At 36.3% G+C, this 20,073-nt stretch overlaps 1 protein-coding gene across 5 annotated transcripts in view; it reads right to left on the minus strand.

Annotated features, from left to right (window-relative positions):
- TRPC1 (transient receptor potential cation channel subfamily C member 1) overlaps positions 1-20,073 on the minus strand; it is a 46,076-nt gene that overhangs the window by 22,830 nt on the left and 3,173 nt on the right. For 2 of the 5 annotated variants that reach the window (XM_073359773.1, XM_073359775.1), the window contains exons 3-8: positions 18,312-18,413; positions 16,089-16,333; positions 12,781-12,912; positions 9,749-9,944; positions 7,943-8,279; positions 1,277-1,416 (exon numbers count right to left, since the gene is read on the minus strand). In XM_073359773.1, coding sequence (XP_073215874.1) covers positions 1,277-1,416; positions 7,943-8,279; positions 9,749-9,944; positions 12,781-12,912; positions 16,089-16,333; positions 18,312-18,413 — 1,152 coding nt within the window. Of the gene's footprint in view, positions 1-1,276; positions 1,417-7,942; positions 8,282-9,748; positions 9,945-12,138; positions 12,225-12,780; positions 12,913-16,088; positions 16,334-18,311; positions 18,414-20,073 lie in introns of those variants that run through there. The other 3 variants (XM_073359774.1, XM_073359776.1, XM_073359777.1) reach the window with 3 other exon arrangements.

Below are 20,073 nucleotides of genomic sequence, written 5' to 3' on the forward strand. Positions count from 1 at the left end.
AGCATCAATGATTATATAATCCTGATTCACTCCCTGAACACCATCTATCCTATATGCTAAATGAGGCTGCGATCCCATGGAAAAAATAGTATGTGATCATGTAACAAAAGGCTGCTTCATAATGCACACACATACGGGGTGGATTAAGGAATGAAGGCTGAAGTGGCAACCTGCATTCTGGTATTTCTTAACATCCGAATGCTTGATTTTTCAATCTTAATGAGGTTTGTTAAATGGAAATGTAATTTCCTAGATTTTTTTTTAAAGGAAAGGGTAAAAAATTCTGTCATGTACCACTGAAGAAACTTATGTGTCATCACTTGGGTTTGAACCCTGAATTTTCAACATTATAGCACATCTTGAACTACAAGATAACTAAATTATCTGGAAGCAGGAGAAGGCTGTTTTCCCAGCAGGGGAATGACCACCAAACCTATTTGCTGGATCTGGCCAAGTAGTCAGGGACAGCCTGGCACTCTGCCTCCCCCCCCGCAGGAAATAGAAGTCTCCTTCCCATGTGATTTCCCCCCACGGGGAGGGGAGATGAACCACGTGCTAGGTTCAGGGATGCCGGACCAGGTTCTCTCCCTTCCCAACTGCCAAAGCGGAGATCTGCTATAAGGTTCCCATTGCAGTGTCTGCTGCTGCATTAGCCCAGACTTTGAGATTATTCATGTTCAGTTATTTCTGTATGCTGCCAAAACTTTGCTGATGATGTAACCAACAGAAAGGAAATGGTGATTTTCAAAGGTTATACACCTCAGCCAACAGAATTTTATGGAGAAAAGAAAAGGCATTTTTCTGGCCTCAGGGTTTTCTCCCTGCTGAATTTAAAAGGCCTGCTGCATATAACTGAAATGTTAGAGTTTCTTTAAAAAAAAAAAAAAAAAAGCAAGCACATTTTTTTTATATTGGAAAGTGTCCAGCAATATTAGTTCTCACTAAAATGCTAAAGAATCAGGGTAGCTGATGTGCCAGTTTCAGACAGGGGCACGTGCATAAGTTCACACCCCATTTCTGGAGTTTAAGCAAATGCGACAAAACATCCTGACATCTAGCAAAACTATAATTTCAAAATAGAAACTGCTGCTAGCCCCTCACATGCTTATGTTCTGCATCAGTGTTAAATATGTGCAGACTAAAATGAGACTATGGCCTTAAGTATTTAGGACTGCAGAATTATTTTTCCTAAGCCCTTCTCAAAATAAAAAAAATTCTGTATTTCCCCCCCCAATCAGCCCCAGTTCAGCTTGAGATCTGAATCGTGGATATTCACCTTGTTATGAGCAACTACCTTGAGAGCAAAGGTTGCCAAATAGAGGGAATTCATGACAAAACTAAGCTGATTACGAGATTCTTCTAAAAAGTCTTCCAGGCCTTCATACCAAAGTCTTTTGACATCTGACCACACCATTCCTGGTGGAGAGAATAAAAGCAAACAAAAAGATGTCACTGTATTACACTGTATAGGCTTTCTACTAGTTCTAGTGTGTTCCCGATGCGTGTTTTGTTTTGCTTTTAAACTAAAATAAGGCCACCTACTTCTTTTCAAAGTGTTTTAGTGAGAAGAAGGAAGGGGGGAATTTTGTATATCTATCTGAATAGTACTGAGTTTGCTCATAAGTACAACAGTGCATTTATCATCATTTATAATGATAAAGTAATTATAAATGTTTACCTTCCACAAGTCAACTCTTTAGCTGAAGAAAATTATCCTTAATAAGGGGGAAGAGGAGAGTCTGGTTTAGGACAAGGGTCCAAAGCCTCACTACAGTTGACATTTTAAAAAGTCAACTTTATTTCAGAAAGCTTGGAACCTCATCACACTGTGCTACAAATACATTTTTGTGAATGTATTTGAACTAGAAAATGACCCAAGAAAAAACAGCTTAAAACTAAACTTCTCTCGCTACAATCATCATAATTCCTGTAAGGTTAATGACTCAACAGAAATTTTTCCTACCTATTTGATTCAAGCTAACTTAACAGGAAACAAGGGGTTTTTGGTTTTACCCTGCAAAATGTACAGGTTTAGCCTATTCACAAAGAGATCTAAGGTCTTCAATGGAACTTTTTTCACCCTCGCTACTGAATCATAGACCTCAATTAGGTGTTAAATTCTACCATTATTAACCACTTTACACTGATTCAGAAAAATTCAGCTAATAAAATTCAGTGAGTGAATATTCATATCACAACCTGCCATTTCATAATTTCAAAGGACCTTTTGTAGAAATACAGCTGCACACTTAAGATACACAAATAATCAGTTATTTAATGTTCTTCTGATTATTTGGATAATTCAGATGTTTGCTACTATATTCAAAATTAGGAGAAAAGTAGCATTACTGGCAACTGAAAACTGTTGGACTTGGCACAGGTTTTTGCAAGTCTTCTAAAACTTTGGTCCAACAAAAGCAAAGGCAAGTCAGATAAATAACCTAAAATACTTTTTGCAGGGCATTCCTTGTTGTTCAGTAAGAAATATGTTGCGATGATAAAAGATTAGAGCCAAGCAGCATAGAAAACACATACTGCCACAGCCAGAAGTAGAAGGTAAAAGATCTATTCTTCCTGGTTATGAGTCTTAGTTTTGGGGTGTTTTGTCTGTACATTGCAAAAATTGTTTAATGTGTAACTAAAACTGACCTAGTTAACAAAAGAAGATAACGGTGTAAAACGGTAGTATAGGAAATCCTCAAAATGTTGCATCATTTGTCTAGAAGTATAAGATTTTGTTGCTTTTTTATCTTGGATTGATTATTTTGGGAGGGAGGGCTAATAGCACTCAAAATATCGAAAAGTTAATCTAGTATAAAAAACCTGCTTTTAACTTTAAGTTTTGGAGCCAAAACAGAATTTTTGCTATGATCACACAGTATTGATTCAATAAAAAGTATACCAATGCTCCAAATTCCGACAAGATAAAGTTAGTTAATGATTGGTTGAAATAACATAATTCTCCTCCTCCAAGTTAATTTTAGTACTTTTTAAAAATATATTTTATTGGAGGTATCCCAAGTTGCATTTATTCTGTATGTATCTCCTTATATGATTCAACAACAAATGCAAAATAACCCATTTATATACATTTAAAATACTTTATTTAAAAGTATTAAGATTTACTAATCTCAAAAAAAGATCTTAGTTGGGTACTAGTAATGTGTCTGAGTTACAAATCACTCCCTTTCAATCTTATCTCACAACAAAGAAACAAATTCCCTTCACGGTTTTCAATATGAGTTAAGTGCCTAGGCACTTTTGAAAATCCCACTAAGTACCTACCTGCAACTAAACACTTTCAAAAATCTGTCCCTAAGTGACCTAGCAACCTAAATCCCAATTTCAATCTTGACTTGAAAGCCTCGGTCACTTAAGTGATTTACCCCTTGTCTTTACAAGTCCTTTAACTAGAGGTCTAGCTCAACAGTACCCGTTAACTCACCCCTCCCCTTGTCCAGACACAAATACGTGTTGCTCATAGAATTACTCATGGAGCATGCTACACAACTTTAGTGCACAGTGTCTACTTGTAGGCCTGATCTGTTATACTGGAGGTGATTTAAGTATGCTAGGTCTATTGTTTTTCCTTAAAGAGGCTTCTTTCCACCTATGGATTAAATTATCATCACTCCTAATCTTACTAAAAAATTATATTGATTTTACAATTTATTAGGGCTGTCAAGCGATTAAAAAAGTTAATCGCAATTAATCGCACTGTTAAACAATAATGGAATACCATTTATTTAAATAGTTTTGGATGTTTTCTACATTTTCAAATATATTGATTTCAATTATAACCCAGAATACAAAGTGTACAGTGCTCACTTTATATTTATTTTTGATTACATATATTTGTACGGTAAAAGAACAAAAGAAATAGTATTTTTCAATTCACCTAATACAAGTACTGTAATGCAATCTCTTTATCATGAAAGTTGAACTTACAAATGTAGAATTATGTACCAAAAAAAAAAAATAACTGCATTCAAAAATAAAACATTGTAAAACTTTAGAGCCTGCAAGTCCACTCAGTCCTACTTCTTATTCTCCCAATCGCTCAGATAAACAAGTTTGGTTACAATTTTCAGAAGATAATGGTCCCCACTTCTTCTTTACAATGTCACCTGAAAGCGAGAACAGGCATTCACATGGCACTATTGTAGCCAATGCTGAAAGATATTTACGTGCCAGATGCGCTAAAGATTCCCTTCACGCTTCAACCACCATTCCAGAGGACATGTTGATGACAGGTTCTGCTCGATAACGATCCAAAGCAGAGTGGACCGACATGTTCATTTTCATTATCTGAGTCAGATGCCACCAGCAGAAGGTTGATTTTCTTTTTTGGTGGTTCGGGTTCTGTAGTTTCTGTATCTGAGTGTTGGTCTTTTAAGTCTTCTGAAAGCATGCTCCACACCTCATCCCTCTGAAATTTTGGATGGCACTTCAGATTCTTAAACCTTGGGTCGAGTGCTGTAGATTTTTTTGTTACATAACTGCACTCAAAAACAAAACAATGCAAAACTTTAGCACCTACAAGTCCACTCTGTCCTACTTCTTGTTCAGCCAATCACAAGACAAACAAGTTTGTTTACATTTTCAAGAGACAATACTGCCCACTTCTTATTTACAATGTGACCAGAAAGTGAGAACAGGCATTCGTATGGGACTTTTGTAGCCGACATTGCAAGGTATTTACGTACCAGATATGCTAAACATTTGTATGCTCCTTCATGCTTCGGCCACCATTCCAGAGGAAATGCTTCCATGCTGATGACGCTCGTTAAAAAAACAATGCATTAATTACATTTGTCACTGAACTCCTTGGGGGGAGAACTATATGTCTCCAGCTCTATTTTATTCGCATTCTGCCGTATATTTCATGTTATAGTAGTCTTGGATGATGACTCGGCACATGTTCATTTTAAGAACACTTTTGCTGCAGATCTGACAAAATGCAAAGAAGGTACCAATGTGAGATTTCTAAAGATAGCTACAGCACTCGACCCAAAGTTTAAGAATCTGAAGTGCCTTCCAAAATTTGAGAGGGACAAGGTCTGGAGCATGCTTTCAAAAGTCTTAAAAGAGCAACACTCCGATGAGGAAGCCACAGAACCCGAACCACCAAAAAAGAAAATCAACCTTCTGCTGCTGGCATCTGATGATGAAAATGAACATGTGTCGGTCCACACTGCTTTAGACTGTTATTGAGCAGAACCTGTCATCAGCATGGACGCATGTCCTCTGTAATGACGGTGGAAGCATGAAGAGACATATGAATCTTTAGCATAGTGTTTCCCAAACTTGGGACGCCGCTTGCTCAGGGAAAGCCCCTGGTGGGCCGGGTCAGTTTGCTTACCTGCCACATCCGCAGGTTCGGCCGATCGTGGCTCCCACTGGCCGCAGTTCGCCGCTCCAGGCCAATGGGGGCTGCGGGAAGCAGCAGCTGGTATGTCCCTCGGCCCGTGCTGCTTTCCACAGCCCCCATTGGCCTGGAGTGGCAAACCGCGGCCAGTGGGAGCCGTGATTGGCCGAACCTGCGGATGTGGCAGGTAAACAAACTGGCCCGGCCCACCAGGGTCTTTCCCTGAGCAAGTGGCATCCCAAGTTTGGGAAACACTGCTTTAGCACATCTGGTATGTAAACATGTTGCAACGCTGGCTACAACAGCGCCATGAGAACGCCTGTTCTCACTTCCAGGTGACATTGTGAACAAGAAACGGGCAGTATTATCTCCTGCAAATTGTAACCCACCTTGTTTGTCTGAGTAATTGGCTGAACAAGAAATAAGACTGGGTGGACTTTCATGATAAAGAGATTGCACTACAATACTTGTATTAGGTGAATTGAAAAATACTGTTTCTTGTTTTTTTACAGTGCAAATATATGTAATCAAAAATAAATATAAAGTGAGCACTGTACACTTTGTATTCTGTGTTATAATTGAAATCAATATATTTTAAAATGTAGAAAACATCCAAAACTATTTAAATAAATGGTATTCCATTATTGTTTAACAGTGCGATTAACTGCGATTTTTAATCGTTTGACGGGCCTAATAAATACCTATACTATCACCAATCCACAATGTGATATTACTTGCTGGTACTTTTGAGTAAATACGGTTTAAAAATGCTTATGAATTGAACAGTTTTTAGATTTCTAGACATTCAACAGAATCACCTCACAAAGTATATATTTTTAAGAGTAACAGAATCAGTTTAGACAAAAACTGTAAACTTTTCAACACTAGCATTTTACCAACTTCCAATCAAACAAATGAGGATATAGATTACATGTTTGTCTATAGTCTTTTAAGAATTAACATATGTTAAGGCTGTTAGAATTTGGTTCTCAAAGTCCTAGAGATTCTAACTTTAAAAGAAAACCATTAAAAGGGCTGACAAATTCATAAAACAGAACAGTGAAAGTTTGGGGACCTACTCTACTCAAAAGCAGTATCTGTACTCCCTCTACTGGTTCTGCACCAACCACAATTAACTTGCAAATATGCTTCTCTGGGATGTGCTGATATTATCAATGATATTGGTATATAAAAAGGAAGTACATACAATGGAGACAAATTTAAAATAGCATTAGAAAACAAAAGGAGAAAGAGGAAAAAAATCAATGGTTTTCATATACTGAATAAGAAGATTTTACATAAGAGACTAAAAACAAATATTTTTCTTCTTAAGCCATTTTCCAGTTCTGCAGTGGCTCTACCTTTTATCTGAAATTGAACTAAAACTCAAACATTGCAGAACTGGAAATGCAAGGCCAAGTTACCAATCTTTTTCTATACTGCCACACAGGAAACTGGGTTCAATTGGTGGTCTCCCCCTCCCTGGGTTGTCGGGGACTAGACTGCTGTAAAGGTTTCCTATTTAAACCTTAGAAGGGAGAGATTTTGCACTGCTCAGCAGTAAACACTTGGACCAAATTCCATCCTTTTTTTAAAAAAAAGCTGCATCAATAAAGGGCCTTGAGTAGGGAAAATATAGGTAAATCCTCATGGCTCCAGAGACCCACATCTCATACAGTAACAAAAATCAATTTGAAATAGAAGAGAAATAGAAGAGTTGATTGAGCTGAAATAAATACATATTTATTCCAAGAATCTGTAAGTATTTCAACCCAGATAAATTTTATCAACTTGCATAAAGTGCATGAAAAGTTTTAATTGAATGTGTTTTTCCAAGAAGCTTAATATGATCTTTTTAATTACATTTGCTCTACCTTTTGAAACTTTTAACTACCTATATTGAAATTCTATCAAACATCAGCCTAACTTCAAACCTTGCCCCAAGTCACGAGAGAACCAAGATCACTTTAAAAATTCCAAATGAAAGTTACGTTTTTGTTAAAAAAAGAGAGAGAGAGAGAGAGAGAAAGGAAAAGCAGGACCTAGCAGAAATTAAACAGCTGCTTTGTAGGTGGCTGACCAAAATATACTATTGGCTCACAATGGCTGAACAGCCGACATAATAAACAAAATGACCCAGTCATGAAAAGGGTGTTGAAAAATTAAGATGATCTCTGAACTCTAAATTTTCAATTTGGCATCAATGAAAAAAATCACTAGCTATCTCTTATGGAAGAAGTAACTAATCATAACAGGAACACATGTGCTTACTTTTTTTGTCATTATTGAAAACAGTCCTGCAACTTAGTTAAAATACATAGTTCTCACATTATCATCTTAACATCCCAAACGATCATTCTTGCCTGAAACAGCACTCTACCAACCCTTCCAAAATAGCATTCCTGGTCACTCCATTAGATCATAAGTACGTCACTTCCTTCACCCTTTATCCTCCAGCCAAGCACTGATTGGAATTCTCATTTCCTACAGTGTAGCACACAACATTATTGCTGGATCAATGAAATAGCCAATGTCAGAACCTTTTGTCTAATTTTATATCCATCTGATACTTACCAATAAGCCATATTATCAGAAGATAGTCTATTCTCTCAAGTGCTGGCCCCATTGTATTCTTCTTATTCTCATTGTAGACCAATGAATACAAGTTAAGTAATAGCAGGAACGTGAAATATGAAGCTCCATGAATAATAAACTTCATAAAAGGAGTGTGAATTATTCGACCTACTCGAGATTTAGGGGCTAATAAGTAACAGAGAGACAGAACTGGCCAAAAGATGCCAACTGTCAAAACAGTCAAAATCTTCTTACACGTGTGCTTGCGTCGGTAGCCTGCCATCTGTCCAAACCACACAGTGTTGAGAAACTGCTGGCAGTTAGACTGGGCAACAAACTGGAAAAAAAAAAACAAGCCCTGATTAAGGAAACCATTATTAAAAATCTATATTCAAGCCATAAGTCAGTTATAGATCATACTGATCATACTGTATTACACATTTTCTGCTGAGCAAGTAGATATAATTATCTTGAAAGAATAATTTTTAAATGTTACTTTTTAAAATGTTAATATGGAGACAAAAGGAAAATGTTAGTAAGATAATCACAAATATGAATTACTTTCACCTCCTTTCCCACCCACAAGTTTAGAACATGGATTCCACAGCACTAGTTTTTTTATGGATTTCAAGAACAGATTTCTTGAGAGGTCAGGATAACAGTAAGATTAAGAATGATTTAGCTGTTTCTTTTTTTTATCATTTAGAAAACTGTTATACAGACCTAAGAGCCATGCCATTCTCCAAAACTTGCTGCTTCCTATGGGACTGATTCTGTGAGGTACTATGTGCCCCCAAAGTTCACTAACACCATTGTGCTGTGCATTGTGTTGTCTTTGCCGTTAAAAGGAATTAAGGACCCTCAATGCTTTACAATGACCAAGTAATCCCATACTAGTCAGATCTACTTCTTAATTTTTATGGCTCTAATTCAGCGAAGAATTTAAGCTATCACTTAAAGTTAACCTTGTTTTTAAGTGCTTTGCTAAAACAGGGCCCACACAACCAGGAACTTTCAGTCTGAAATATTATGTAGATCAACTGATTTAAACAAAAATTCTGTTAGAAAAGTACATGTGTCAGAAATTGTTTGTATTTCAGTACTGTTTGAAGTTTAATTTCAAGATGAACAGAAAAAAATAATTCCTCCTTCACAACCATAATAGTTCAGAAAACCTATCACGAAAAATTCTCACTATAACAAACCTGCCAGCAATAAAATATTTATTTATGAGGGAGAGAAGGATGGATGGCTCTTTTCTCATACCACACAGGAAAAAAATAAATGATATATTTCATCTAATCACAATGGTAAAAAAGGTATGATCAAAAACAGAAGTGCATCTGAAATACTTTTTGTATGTTTGCTTAAAAAATATCTGTTGCACATAATAGTCCAGTCTCCTGTGGGTTGTAATACTATGGTCTAATTGTAGGGTTTAGTGTGAGATTGCTGGGAGATGGTGGTGGTGGCGGCCTCTGACATACAGGAGGTCAGATCAGATTATTTGGTGTCCCTTCTGACCTTAAACTCTATGACACTATGGCCCTAAGTATGGAAAATTCACTCACTATAGCTAGTTTTGGTTTTGTTTTGTTTTTAAAAACAGTCCTCATTTTATATGACCTTTCAAATTTTTCTTACTTTGCTATCTGTAAATTTTGATTACCATTGAAGGAAATATTGTTTCATCAGTTTGTTTGTGTACAGTGAAATCTAAATTTATCAATAAAAAACTAATCCTTTCAAGCCTATGTATAACAAATTAAGAGAGAGAGAGAGAGAGACACAGAGAGACAGACATACCTCCTTTTGGTTATACTTGATAGCAAGTTTTAGGCGACTCAAATTCATCCTCTCTTCTAACAATCCTCGTTTGTCCACATGCTCATCACTAGCTGTATGGTTTAGGATAACTTCCAGTTCCCGTGAGTTCCGTGCCTGTGCAAGCAAATCTTTAGCAAAGGTTTTGCATTGCTGGGCTAGTTCCTCATAATCATTTCTAGAAAATACAAAAGTAGCAGATATTAATGTACCTCTGACTCAGACTTCAATATACACATTAATTATCTCTCTTAAGTGGAGGGACAGAAAGATATGCTTCACAAAACTGAGTTATATGAAGCTGTTATATAAAATTAGGGGCCAACAGCATTTTCTAGAGCCATTCACAGTGAAGACAGGTCTATGCAAGTTTCCAGTGTAACAACGTATTTCAGTTCTGTGTGCACCATCCTTTGTATCCTAATCTGACAGATCTATGGAGGTGAAATTACTAAACAGAGTTGTAGTGTAATATTTGCCTTCTTTTTACTTGTAACTTAAAAGTTTAAATCTCCACAGGTTAAAATGTACACTTCCCAGTCTCCCTCATAAAAATTTACTAATAGTCACCTAATCTTCTTACAATAATTCACAGCATGGGAAAAAGTTGACCATTTCTTATGTAGGAATTTTTTTAATCCCATCAATTGAAAGTTAAGACTATTTGTTGGAACTGATTTATTAAATTAGTAGATACAGAGAAAAATCACACCTTCTGCTAGTCTCACCAGGGAATGTAATATACTTCAATACAAGTTATCGTCACGTAAGAGCAAGAGCTGAACCCTCACTGAGAGAGAATAGTGCCCAAATGAAGAAACTAGATTTAGGATATTGATATTTTGCCTTGGACAAGAAAATATCTACATGAGATTAGGAAATGATGGCTGAGATAGATAGTTATCCCCTACATTTCTGCAATCATTTTTAATTACAGGGAATATAAAGAAAGCAAGTTGTAGTTTAATGGATGTGAACATGCAGGGAGAAAGCTAACAAGAACTATAAGTGGATCTTTCAAATCATCATCTGATCCTTTATGGATACAATACTGAAGTATTTGTGTCTGAGGGAGATGGGGAGACAGGACAGAGAAACCTTGAAACAAAATTTTTAAATTAGTTCCATTTGTATCCTCCTTGTTCACAGATTTCACTTTTTTCCTTCAACCATTTTATTTTTAAAAAATTGTGACTAAGATACAACCTCTGCATTTTTGCTGCAATACAGATACAGAACTTGAAGACTGTGTGCTCAGACAAGCATTTCTGAAGAGAATTATGAAGAGCCATGTGACTCACGCAACAATTCAAATGTAAAGCTTAACCTTTTTTTACTACAGTACAACTTTTACCAAATTTCTGATGTGGTTATGACCAGCCATTCCAATGCATGAAAGATTTTTTTTTTAAATCATTTGAACTTTTTTTTTTTTAAATGTACCTAATAATAGTAAATAAGTAGCTTTTTGCAGAGTAGCCTTGTATTTTAAAAATACACTGATGTGTTTAAAATAGTAGTTTAATGTATTATCCTTATAAAAAAGGAGACTTTCTAAAGAGATCTCCATTTACAACAGACAGCAAAAATTAGATACAAGTTAATCTATTATATCAGAAATATACTCCCGCTACTGGTCACAATATAACTGGAGGTTGTAGTATTGAAGCAGATCTCATAACAGAACAGAATATTAAAATACTGGAGCTGTAACTTCAGTATGAAAAGCAATGTCAAGGCAGACCTAAACTTGTTTAATCAGTTTATGCCAAGACTACTACAATATTACAAATAATATTGCGATTTTTTAACTTTCGCCTCCTCCCACAGATAGGCAATTGGCATCGCCAACTCTCCCAAATGTATAGTAAGGTGATTTTGGCCACTGCTGCAGGAATTCTCAGTTCCACATCTTCCTGCCCCCTCCCAACTCCAAATCAATTCTGTCCCCCAAGTTCCCATATCATATCAATTCTGTCCCCCGCATCTCAGATCTGCTCCTCCTGCAGCTCCAGGAGGTCTTCAGGGTCTTTACAGTTTTTCCTTATTACAATAAGCCTGTGCTTTAAGTCTTAATGGTCTTATAAACTAACATCTAGCAGCAGTTCTTTACTTGCATCATTTTATTCCCATCTCTTTACGAAAGGCTAAAACCAACCTCTATATGAATACTTTAAATAGAAGTGGTAATTAACAGTCGCCAAATATTTTGAAATTTTTAACAGGAAAAAAAGCCTGATTAGTTTAACACAAAATCATGTGGCTTGTTAGTTTATAATATAGACATGGCACTTTTGGTATCAAATATTTTATTTATTTATTTTTACATTTTAGTGTTCATATAGAGTAAGCAAAGAGAAAAACAAACAAACCTGAGTCGGGCTCCATGTGGACAAGTGCTGTATAGTGTGTACATGAACCCCAATCCTGACTTGCAGAATTCCTTGTTATCTTAGTCCTGGCAAATTACAGAATATGTTTGAGATATGAGTAAGCTAGAAATTGTGTGGGCTAGGAACTAAGTGTTGTGGTGTCCAACTAGTTTTTAATATCAATTCACTTCATATTTCGACTCAGATCTGGGGAGGTGAAAAGCTGATGACACTAAACACACTCAAGTGCCTACCACTAAAAAGGATCAAACGATTAAGGCTATGTCTACACTAGAGAGCTTACAGTGGCATCGATGTACCGATGCAGCTGCGCCACTGTAAGATCTCTCATGGAATATTTACACCTCTGAGCGACACAAATTTTGCCGACATAAAGGGTAGTGTAAACATAGCCTCATTATGGCAAAATGAAAAAGTTTTGGCAGACACTGCTCAGCAATGTTGTAACTACTTTTTAAAATGTGTTTGATGATTCATCAGTCTTAATTCATTCCTCACCATTAATCTCAATCTGATTTTTTTTAATAGCTGACTACAGTGCCAAACAAACACAAAAACATGAGCTATGTGGAAAACAAAAGAGAGAGATAAAAGTAAGTTTGTATTTCTTTTCATTCCTACCTGAATTCAACTTCGACAAGACTTAGCTCTTTTAAGTCTGCACTAAGTTCAAAAGCTCTCAGGATTGGATCTTCCTCTGTCAACATTATTAAGGCAGGACTGGCCAAACAACGATAGATGTCAAGACGAAATCTGAGACAAAAGGTTCAGAGAGTAAGGCAACTTCTTAAGATGAAGACGCTTCATTTGATTAGCATTTGCAAATCGCATTTGCAAATCACAATACGTTCTCAAATCTCAGAAACGCTAAAACTAATTTAAAGAGAGATTACAGCCATAAAATCGGGGGGTGGGCGGGTTCATAAATCTCACTAGGTAGGGTGCTCACATCTACTTTGAAGTCCATTGCAAAAGGACAAAAGGAAATTATAGTTCCATTTATACTCTCCCAGAGCATTTATGCCTGCTGATTTTGATTTTAGGCCTAAAGACAACATACTGGGTTACTTAGAATTTTCAAGTGAGAAACATTTAATGTGATGTGTCAAAGGAGGAAACGATTTTGAGTCCAATTCTGCAGTCCTTCATATATGAAGAACTCCCATTATTTTAAATGGAGTTTATATCATAGGAAGGCTGCAACACTGGCTTGCTCTATTCTCCTCACTGCTATTCCAACCACAGTCAGTACAGCAGCAGAAGACATCAGTTAAAGTAATGCTTGTTCCAATCAGACAGCAGGACTGGTAAATGACATGAATTTCAAAGGTGCAAGGTCACATAGCATTAATCATGACACACAGAAAAAGTCAAAAGGAATGTATTAAATGAGGCAGAAGCCTCAACTTTAATAAATGAACCTCAAAGCAATGGAGAACGGGAAGCAAAATGCCTCTATCTTCAACTACCGAGCAGCTATTTGGGTCCAGTATGGTAAAACTGTCTATAGTAACCAAGAGGGAAGGGAGACAACATCCTTATACCATACCCTCGTTCATGAGATGAGAGTACTCACTAGTGTGACTTAGCTTGTATGAGATTTAAGACCACCCTCATTCCAAACTAATCCAGGTTGATGCCAGTAGCCTCCTGTGTTCCATGCTCAATTTTTTACCCCAAGAGCATGTTACCCATTCAGTCTAAATGCACTGGACACCAGCTGCAAGTTGCAACGAAGTTTTGTGTTTGTTTTTCCCTCCCTTTTAACTACCTTAACTAACTAGCCAGAACTCTGGGTTGCTATGAGGAAGGTTGAAAAAAAAAAAAAAAGACATGATCCTATCTTGTGTGGTGGGGGAATGATCAGGAAATACTCTTCATCTATGTAATGACCAGTAATTCTCATCCTGCTAATATCAGATTGTTGTAGTAGGCAAAATAAGTCTGAACTTTAAAGGAAAATTAATGGGCTATAAGTGCAATAAAAATAAACTTCATATCCGTTGCATAAACATAATCCAAGAAAGTTTTTAGTTACCAAGATTTCCATCAAAGATCTCTAAAAAGCAATGTAAAAATTATTTTGGAAACTGGAAGGATAAATTCCAATTTAAAAATACCTGTTAGAAATTGATTTTTGATCCATTAACAACTATTTCCATTAGACAAGGAAATAAGTGTTTCACTCAAATGCAAATCAGATCAGTTGGAGAGGATGTAAACCTAGTTAAAAACTTTTTTAAAGACTAGAATATAAAATTAGTAAAAGTCTTTCCAGCTCAGGCTCTGCAACTGAGAATATTAGGTTCCATCAACACTACAACTTTTACTGATTATATTGAACTAAACAGCAACCAGCAAAATGTTTAAAAAATAAATCACACGCTAATTTGTCATAAGATTTCAAAAGGTCAGAGCTCTGAGGATAATTTGATCCACTGTGCTCTAGTCTTAAGTGTCACGAGAACAATTAGGGGAAAAAAAAAAAACAGTAAATGCGGTAATTTCTATTTAATACTAGCTCTCTTAAATTATCATCACAATTAGAGTTTTAGTGCATGTAATCCACATTGTATCTGCAAAGGAAGTGTCAGCAATTTCTATAACGTCAGAATACTGAAGTCCAGAGAAAGCAGCAAATGTAGGTGTGTTAACCTCATTTACAGCACTGCTTTTCCCTTTGCAAAATTTATATGTAATTTCACAGTTCCAAAACATGTACATCATACCTCCCACACCACCTTTACACTTCCACTCTGGAACAAAGTTGTCAAATCTCAATAGTTCATTTCAGTTTCATCTATATGTAACTTTCTTAGGTATTTCTAAGGCTATGTCTACACTTTTGTCCGTCAGGGGCGTGAAAAAAAAAAAAAAAAAACACCCATTCCAACTGACAAAAGTTTCACCGGCAAAAGGACCAGCGTGGACATCGCTATGTCGGTGGGAGACACTCTCCTGCCAACATAACTACCGTCGCTCATTGGGGTGGTTTAATTATGCGGTAATGAGAGAGCTGCCAGCATAGAGCAGCTACACGGGAGACCTTGCAGCAGTACAGCTGTGTCGCTGTAAGGTCCATAGACATAGCCTAAGTCACTAATATCTTGGTGTAGATTCTGATATCCTTACTTATACTGAAGTCAACGGGAATATTCATGGAGTAAGGTACTACCCAACATGGGTAAGGGTATCAGAATATTGCCCTTTGTATTTGAATGCCAATACCAGTGCTTTCAATTTAGTTTTGAGCCATTTAGACACACAGGAGTTGCTCAAAATGTCAGACTGTAGCTACAGTCCACTTATACAACCTTTATATGTATGGGAATTATTCTGTAAATACCTCAAATATCTAATTATTTCCAGTCTTGAAGTATTTTGTTGAGTTTAATAAATAAAATTTGTGGTTTGAGTCAGCAAACTGCTTTTCCATTTGCACCCTTACATCATACTTACATAAAATGTAAAATATCATATTCCATTTAATTTTACACATTTGGTTCTCCATTTTCCAAATTAAGTTCTGATAAAATGTTGTTTTCTTAGGCTTACAACCCTCCTTCTAGCATAAATTACAATTATTGAAAGAAATTAGATAATTTACTATATTTGAATTTTTTCCTCTTTTTTTCCTTCATGAAATTAGTTAATAAAAATAAAGTATTTTTAAATGAAAATTTTATTTCTATGGCTCCCGCACCCAAAGACCCCCAACACCTCACAAAAAGACATACTTAAAACAAATCTGAATAAACACCTTCAGATCACAGAGGGAAACCGAGGAAACCCCACTGACCTCCACCAAGGCATACAAGCTCAATCTATCCCAAAATAAATATATGAGATAAAATACACCTCTAAATTCCAACTTAAAGAGAGACATGTTGACTCTGAATGATGCTACAGATTTATGTAGTTTGGTATACCTTGAGGATTTTTTGTTATTACCAAGATCTGATATTTCTGACCTGGAGTGCCGTAGGCTATCTTTTTTGTTCTTTGCTGTGCACAAGGTGCATTCACAGCCAACAGCATGAGGTTTGGGTAGAGATATATCCTGTTTTAACAGCATAGTAAGGATTTCATAGTTGTTACGATGAGCAGCTAGAATGACAGGTGCTACATCCATAGTTGTTGAGTACTCTGGGTTCTGAATACGCTCCATAAGTTTCTGAAATAACATTTAGACAAGTTTTAGATTATCACATGCAACTTTATTAAAACGTTTATCTACAAGTTATAATTAACATGATTGATCAACATGGGCCCAAGTCAAGTTCTGATTAACACATTCCCCCCACCAATAATCTTGATTTCACAAATTTGTAAGCTATCTAAATATTGGAAATTGCCTGCCTTCCAAAGATACAATTACACTATTGTCTCATTTCAGTTCTCAGAGGACAAATATACACATTAATTATAGTCAGCAAAAAGGACAAGGGTTAAAAAGCCATGAAGACTGAACCCTCTCAATCACCAGAAAAAACCGTCCCTCAGTTAGGGTTCAAGAACATTAGCAGAGCTGTATGGAAAGACTATTCAGCTGCTCCTCACATTGCACCTGTTCTGAGGATAAAGAAAGAACTTTTAGATTCTAGGGCAATAATTTTTGGTGCCTTTCACCAATACAAAATTCATATGAGCAATGAAGAATAAACATTTAATTTTTGCAACCTGCATTATTTGGACAGACTTCGATGTGGGGAAAAAATGCTGCGGTTTCCCTTGGTAAAGGAGTTCTCTCTATATGTTCCATTACTTCTCTGATAAAATTCTATATGTCCATACTCAGATCTTTTTTTTTTTTTAATTAATTTACTTTAAAATCGGAGCTCACCCCTTCTATAATGTAACTCCCACTTAAAGGAAAGTTTACTTTCTCTATTTCCTCAACATATCGTGAGAAACATGTGATAATGACTTTAGCAAAATAAGAGTCCTTCAGAACTTTGGGGAATCCTGGCTGCGAAGGAGGAAATCATTTATAATTCGTCACAAAAGCAGGTGGTCAGTATCACACTTTTTTTTTTTGTTCATGAGTTGGAGAAGACAATGTTCATGCTCCATTCACTCATGACTTTGCTTCATTCCGCAATCTGAGAGTCAGTCATCCCTAACACAAAATAAAATATGCAATTCATAACCTACCCACAGGCAATCTCCCTTGAATTCTGCTTTGTACTGTACCAACAGGGAATGCTCGGAGCTATATAAATTGTAAGGAATACTACTTTGAAAGGAAACAGTGTTAAGGTTAAATGAGATCCACTTACATATTCATGAGCTATTTGCACAAAAAATTTCAACCATTTTGTAGCTCTGAGAGAGATAGCCTGGTACAATACATAAGAACTCCAACTGTTTTCTTTTAAGGGCCCTATTTCATTGTGTCTCTTCCTTTTTTATTTCCTCTTGGAAGAAAACTTAAAAGATTAAAAACATTTTCCACATGTGTAGTATGTGTCCTCATGGAACTGTCAGAATGAGAATCTTGTTATGAGGAAAGAAAATTGTTTAAAGTTGCCCATAGAAAAATAGAGTTCAGTATTTTTTTTTAAATCTTTAAGTAAAATTTTTTCTTGAGTGATTTTTTTCCCCATTCCAGTATTCAGGTGCAGAGAAACTATACACAACTGATTTGTAATGTGCACATGTACACATGCATACTCACCTCACTGACTCCTGCAGCATTACAGACATGCTTACTCATTACAAGGTTTTTCCACTCAGTAAAACTTTTTAAAGCACCTTGATATTTAGTGATTGTAAGGAAGGATCTCAAATTATTAGTTTTTAAATGAAGGTAGAAATTTCAGGTGAATCTTAAATTCAGTAAAGTTTTACCCCAAATATACTGGGTTTTTTCAGTCAGACCTGCCAATAATTTGTACTACAAAAAGGATTTACAAGCATCGATTTTTTTTACTTTTCATGTGTGTAATATGATAGTTAACACTAACTTTAAATTAATAGTGTAAATATACTATTCAAATCAAGATCCTCATATGAAGATCTGCATCTGTAACAGGACTGAATGTAGACCTTAGTCTTCAGTTAATTTTTTACAGCCTCTTAGCCTTAGAGGATTTTTTTTTTTTAAATTTCTGGTGTACCAACTAAAATTAACAAGAATTAATAGTACTAACTACAATAGTTGGTCTTGAGGATCGTTTTGGTCGATGATTAAGTAATATATCAACAGCTCCCACCACTTCTGAGTCAATCGCCACCAAAAGTGCATCTGTAGACTGAAGAGAGAAAATTGGAGGTTAAATCTGAAGCAACAGTAAAATAGTCAGTATGCAAAAAAAACAAAAAAAGTAGGATTTTGAAGTTAAACAGCAAATGATGTACTCAAATACATTACAAAGAACTACAGAGTTTTTTTTTTAAAAAAGACTGCCATAAAATGATGAAGATGCAAAAGAAAAATCACTACAATTTTTGGCAGATATAAGAAATATGCAGGAGCAGATTAAATTCATTATAGAGTAAAAGTGATCTTAAAAACAGCATAATGGAAGATAGATAGAAAACTAATACAAACAAGCTTCTCCCGCATTACTATTCTCCAGGGTCAAACCTGCAATCCTTGTTAATCTAAGCAAAGACACTGTTTGTAGTTTGAAGTCTGTACTAAATCCCCAGGAGTGTCTCCTACTAAAACAATGCATAATCTGCAGCATTAATCAACATTATCCATCCACTCTACCACATATAGGGTGAAGATTCAAAATCTTTGGGTCATTCTATGAGTTTACATGGTGCTAGTGACAGTTTTGTTCCACTGCAAGAGTGACCAACAATGATCTGAAAAGGAAAGTGATCCCCCTCAACAAACTTCATTCCTAGGTCCTGGACTGAAGGAGCTGAAACAAGATATAATTTAAAGAAATGTGACAGAAGGACCAATGTTGAGGGCTCTTTAAAATGCGTATGTTGTATCCTGTCTGAATGAGGGAAAAAGACACAAACCATTCAAGAAGGATCAAGGAAGAGAGTCTCTGGCTCCTTGCCATTTTAGCAACACAAAATATAATTCCTGCCTGGAATATCTCTATTTGGCTTGGTACAATTGTAGATGATGTCTACATGATGATTTAAGAATAAATAGACACAAATCAGACGTCAAGAATTATAACATTCAAAAACCAGTCAGAGAACACTTCAATCTCTTTGGTCACTCGATTACAGACCTAAAAGTGGCAATTCTTCAGCAAAAAAACTTCAAAAACAGACTCCAGCGAGAAACTGCTGAATTGGAATTCATTTGCAAATTGGATACTATTAATTTAGGCTTAAATAGAGACTGGGAGTGGCTAAGTCATTATGCAAGGTAGCCTATTTCCTCTTGTTTTTTCCTACCCCCCCCCCCAGATGTTCCGGTTTAACTTGGATTAAAACTTGGAGAGTGGTCAGTTTGGATGAGCTATTACCAGCAGGAGAGTGAGTTTGTGTGTGTATGGGGGTGGGGAGGATGTGAGAAAACCTGGATTTGTGCAGGAAATAGCCCAACTTGATTATCATGCACATTGTGTAAAGAGTTGTCACTTTGGATGGGCTATCACCAGCAGGAGAGTGAATTTGTGTGGGGGGGGGTGGAGGGTGAGAAAACCTGGATTTGTGCTGGAAATGGCCCAACCTGATGATCGCTTTAGATAAGCTATTACCAGCAGGACAGTGGGGTGGGAGGAGGTATTGTTTCATATTCTCTGTGTATATATAAAGTCTGCTGCAGTTTCCATGGTATGCATCTGATGAAGTGAGCTGTAGCTCACGAAAGCTCATGCTCAAATAAATTGGTTAGTCTCTAAGGTGCCACAAGTACTCCTTTTCTTTTCTCGTTACAGTGTGTATGGTAACACCCATTGTCTCATGTTCTCTGTGTATATAAAATCTCCCCACTTA

Source organism: Lepidochelys kempii, chromosome 9 (assembly GCF_965140265.1).
Source record: "Lepidochelys kempii isolate rLepKem1 chromosome 9, rLepKem1.hap2, whole genome shotgun sequence".
NCBI lineage: Eukaryota > Metazoa > Chordata > Testudines > Cheloniidae > Lepidochelys > Lepidochelys kempii.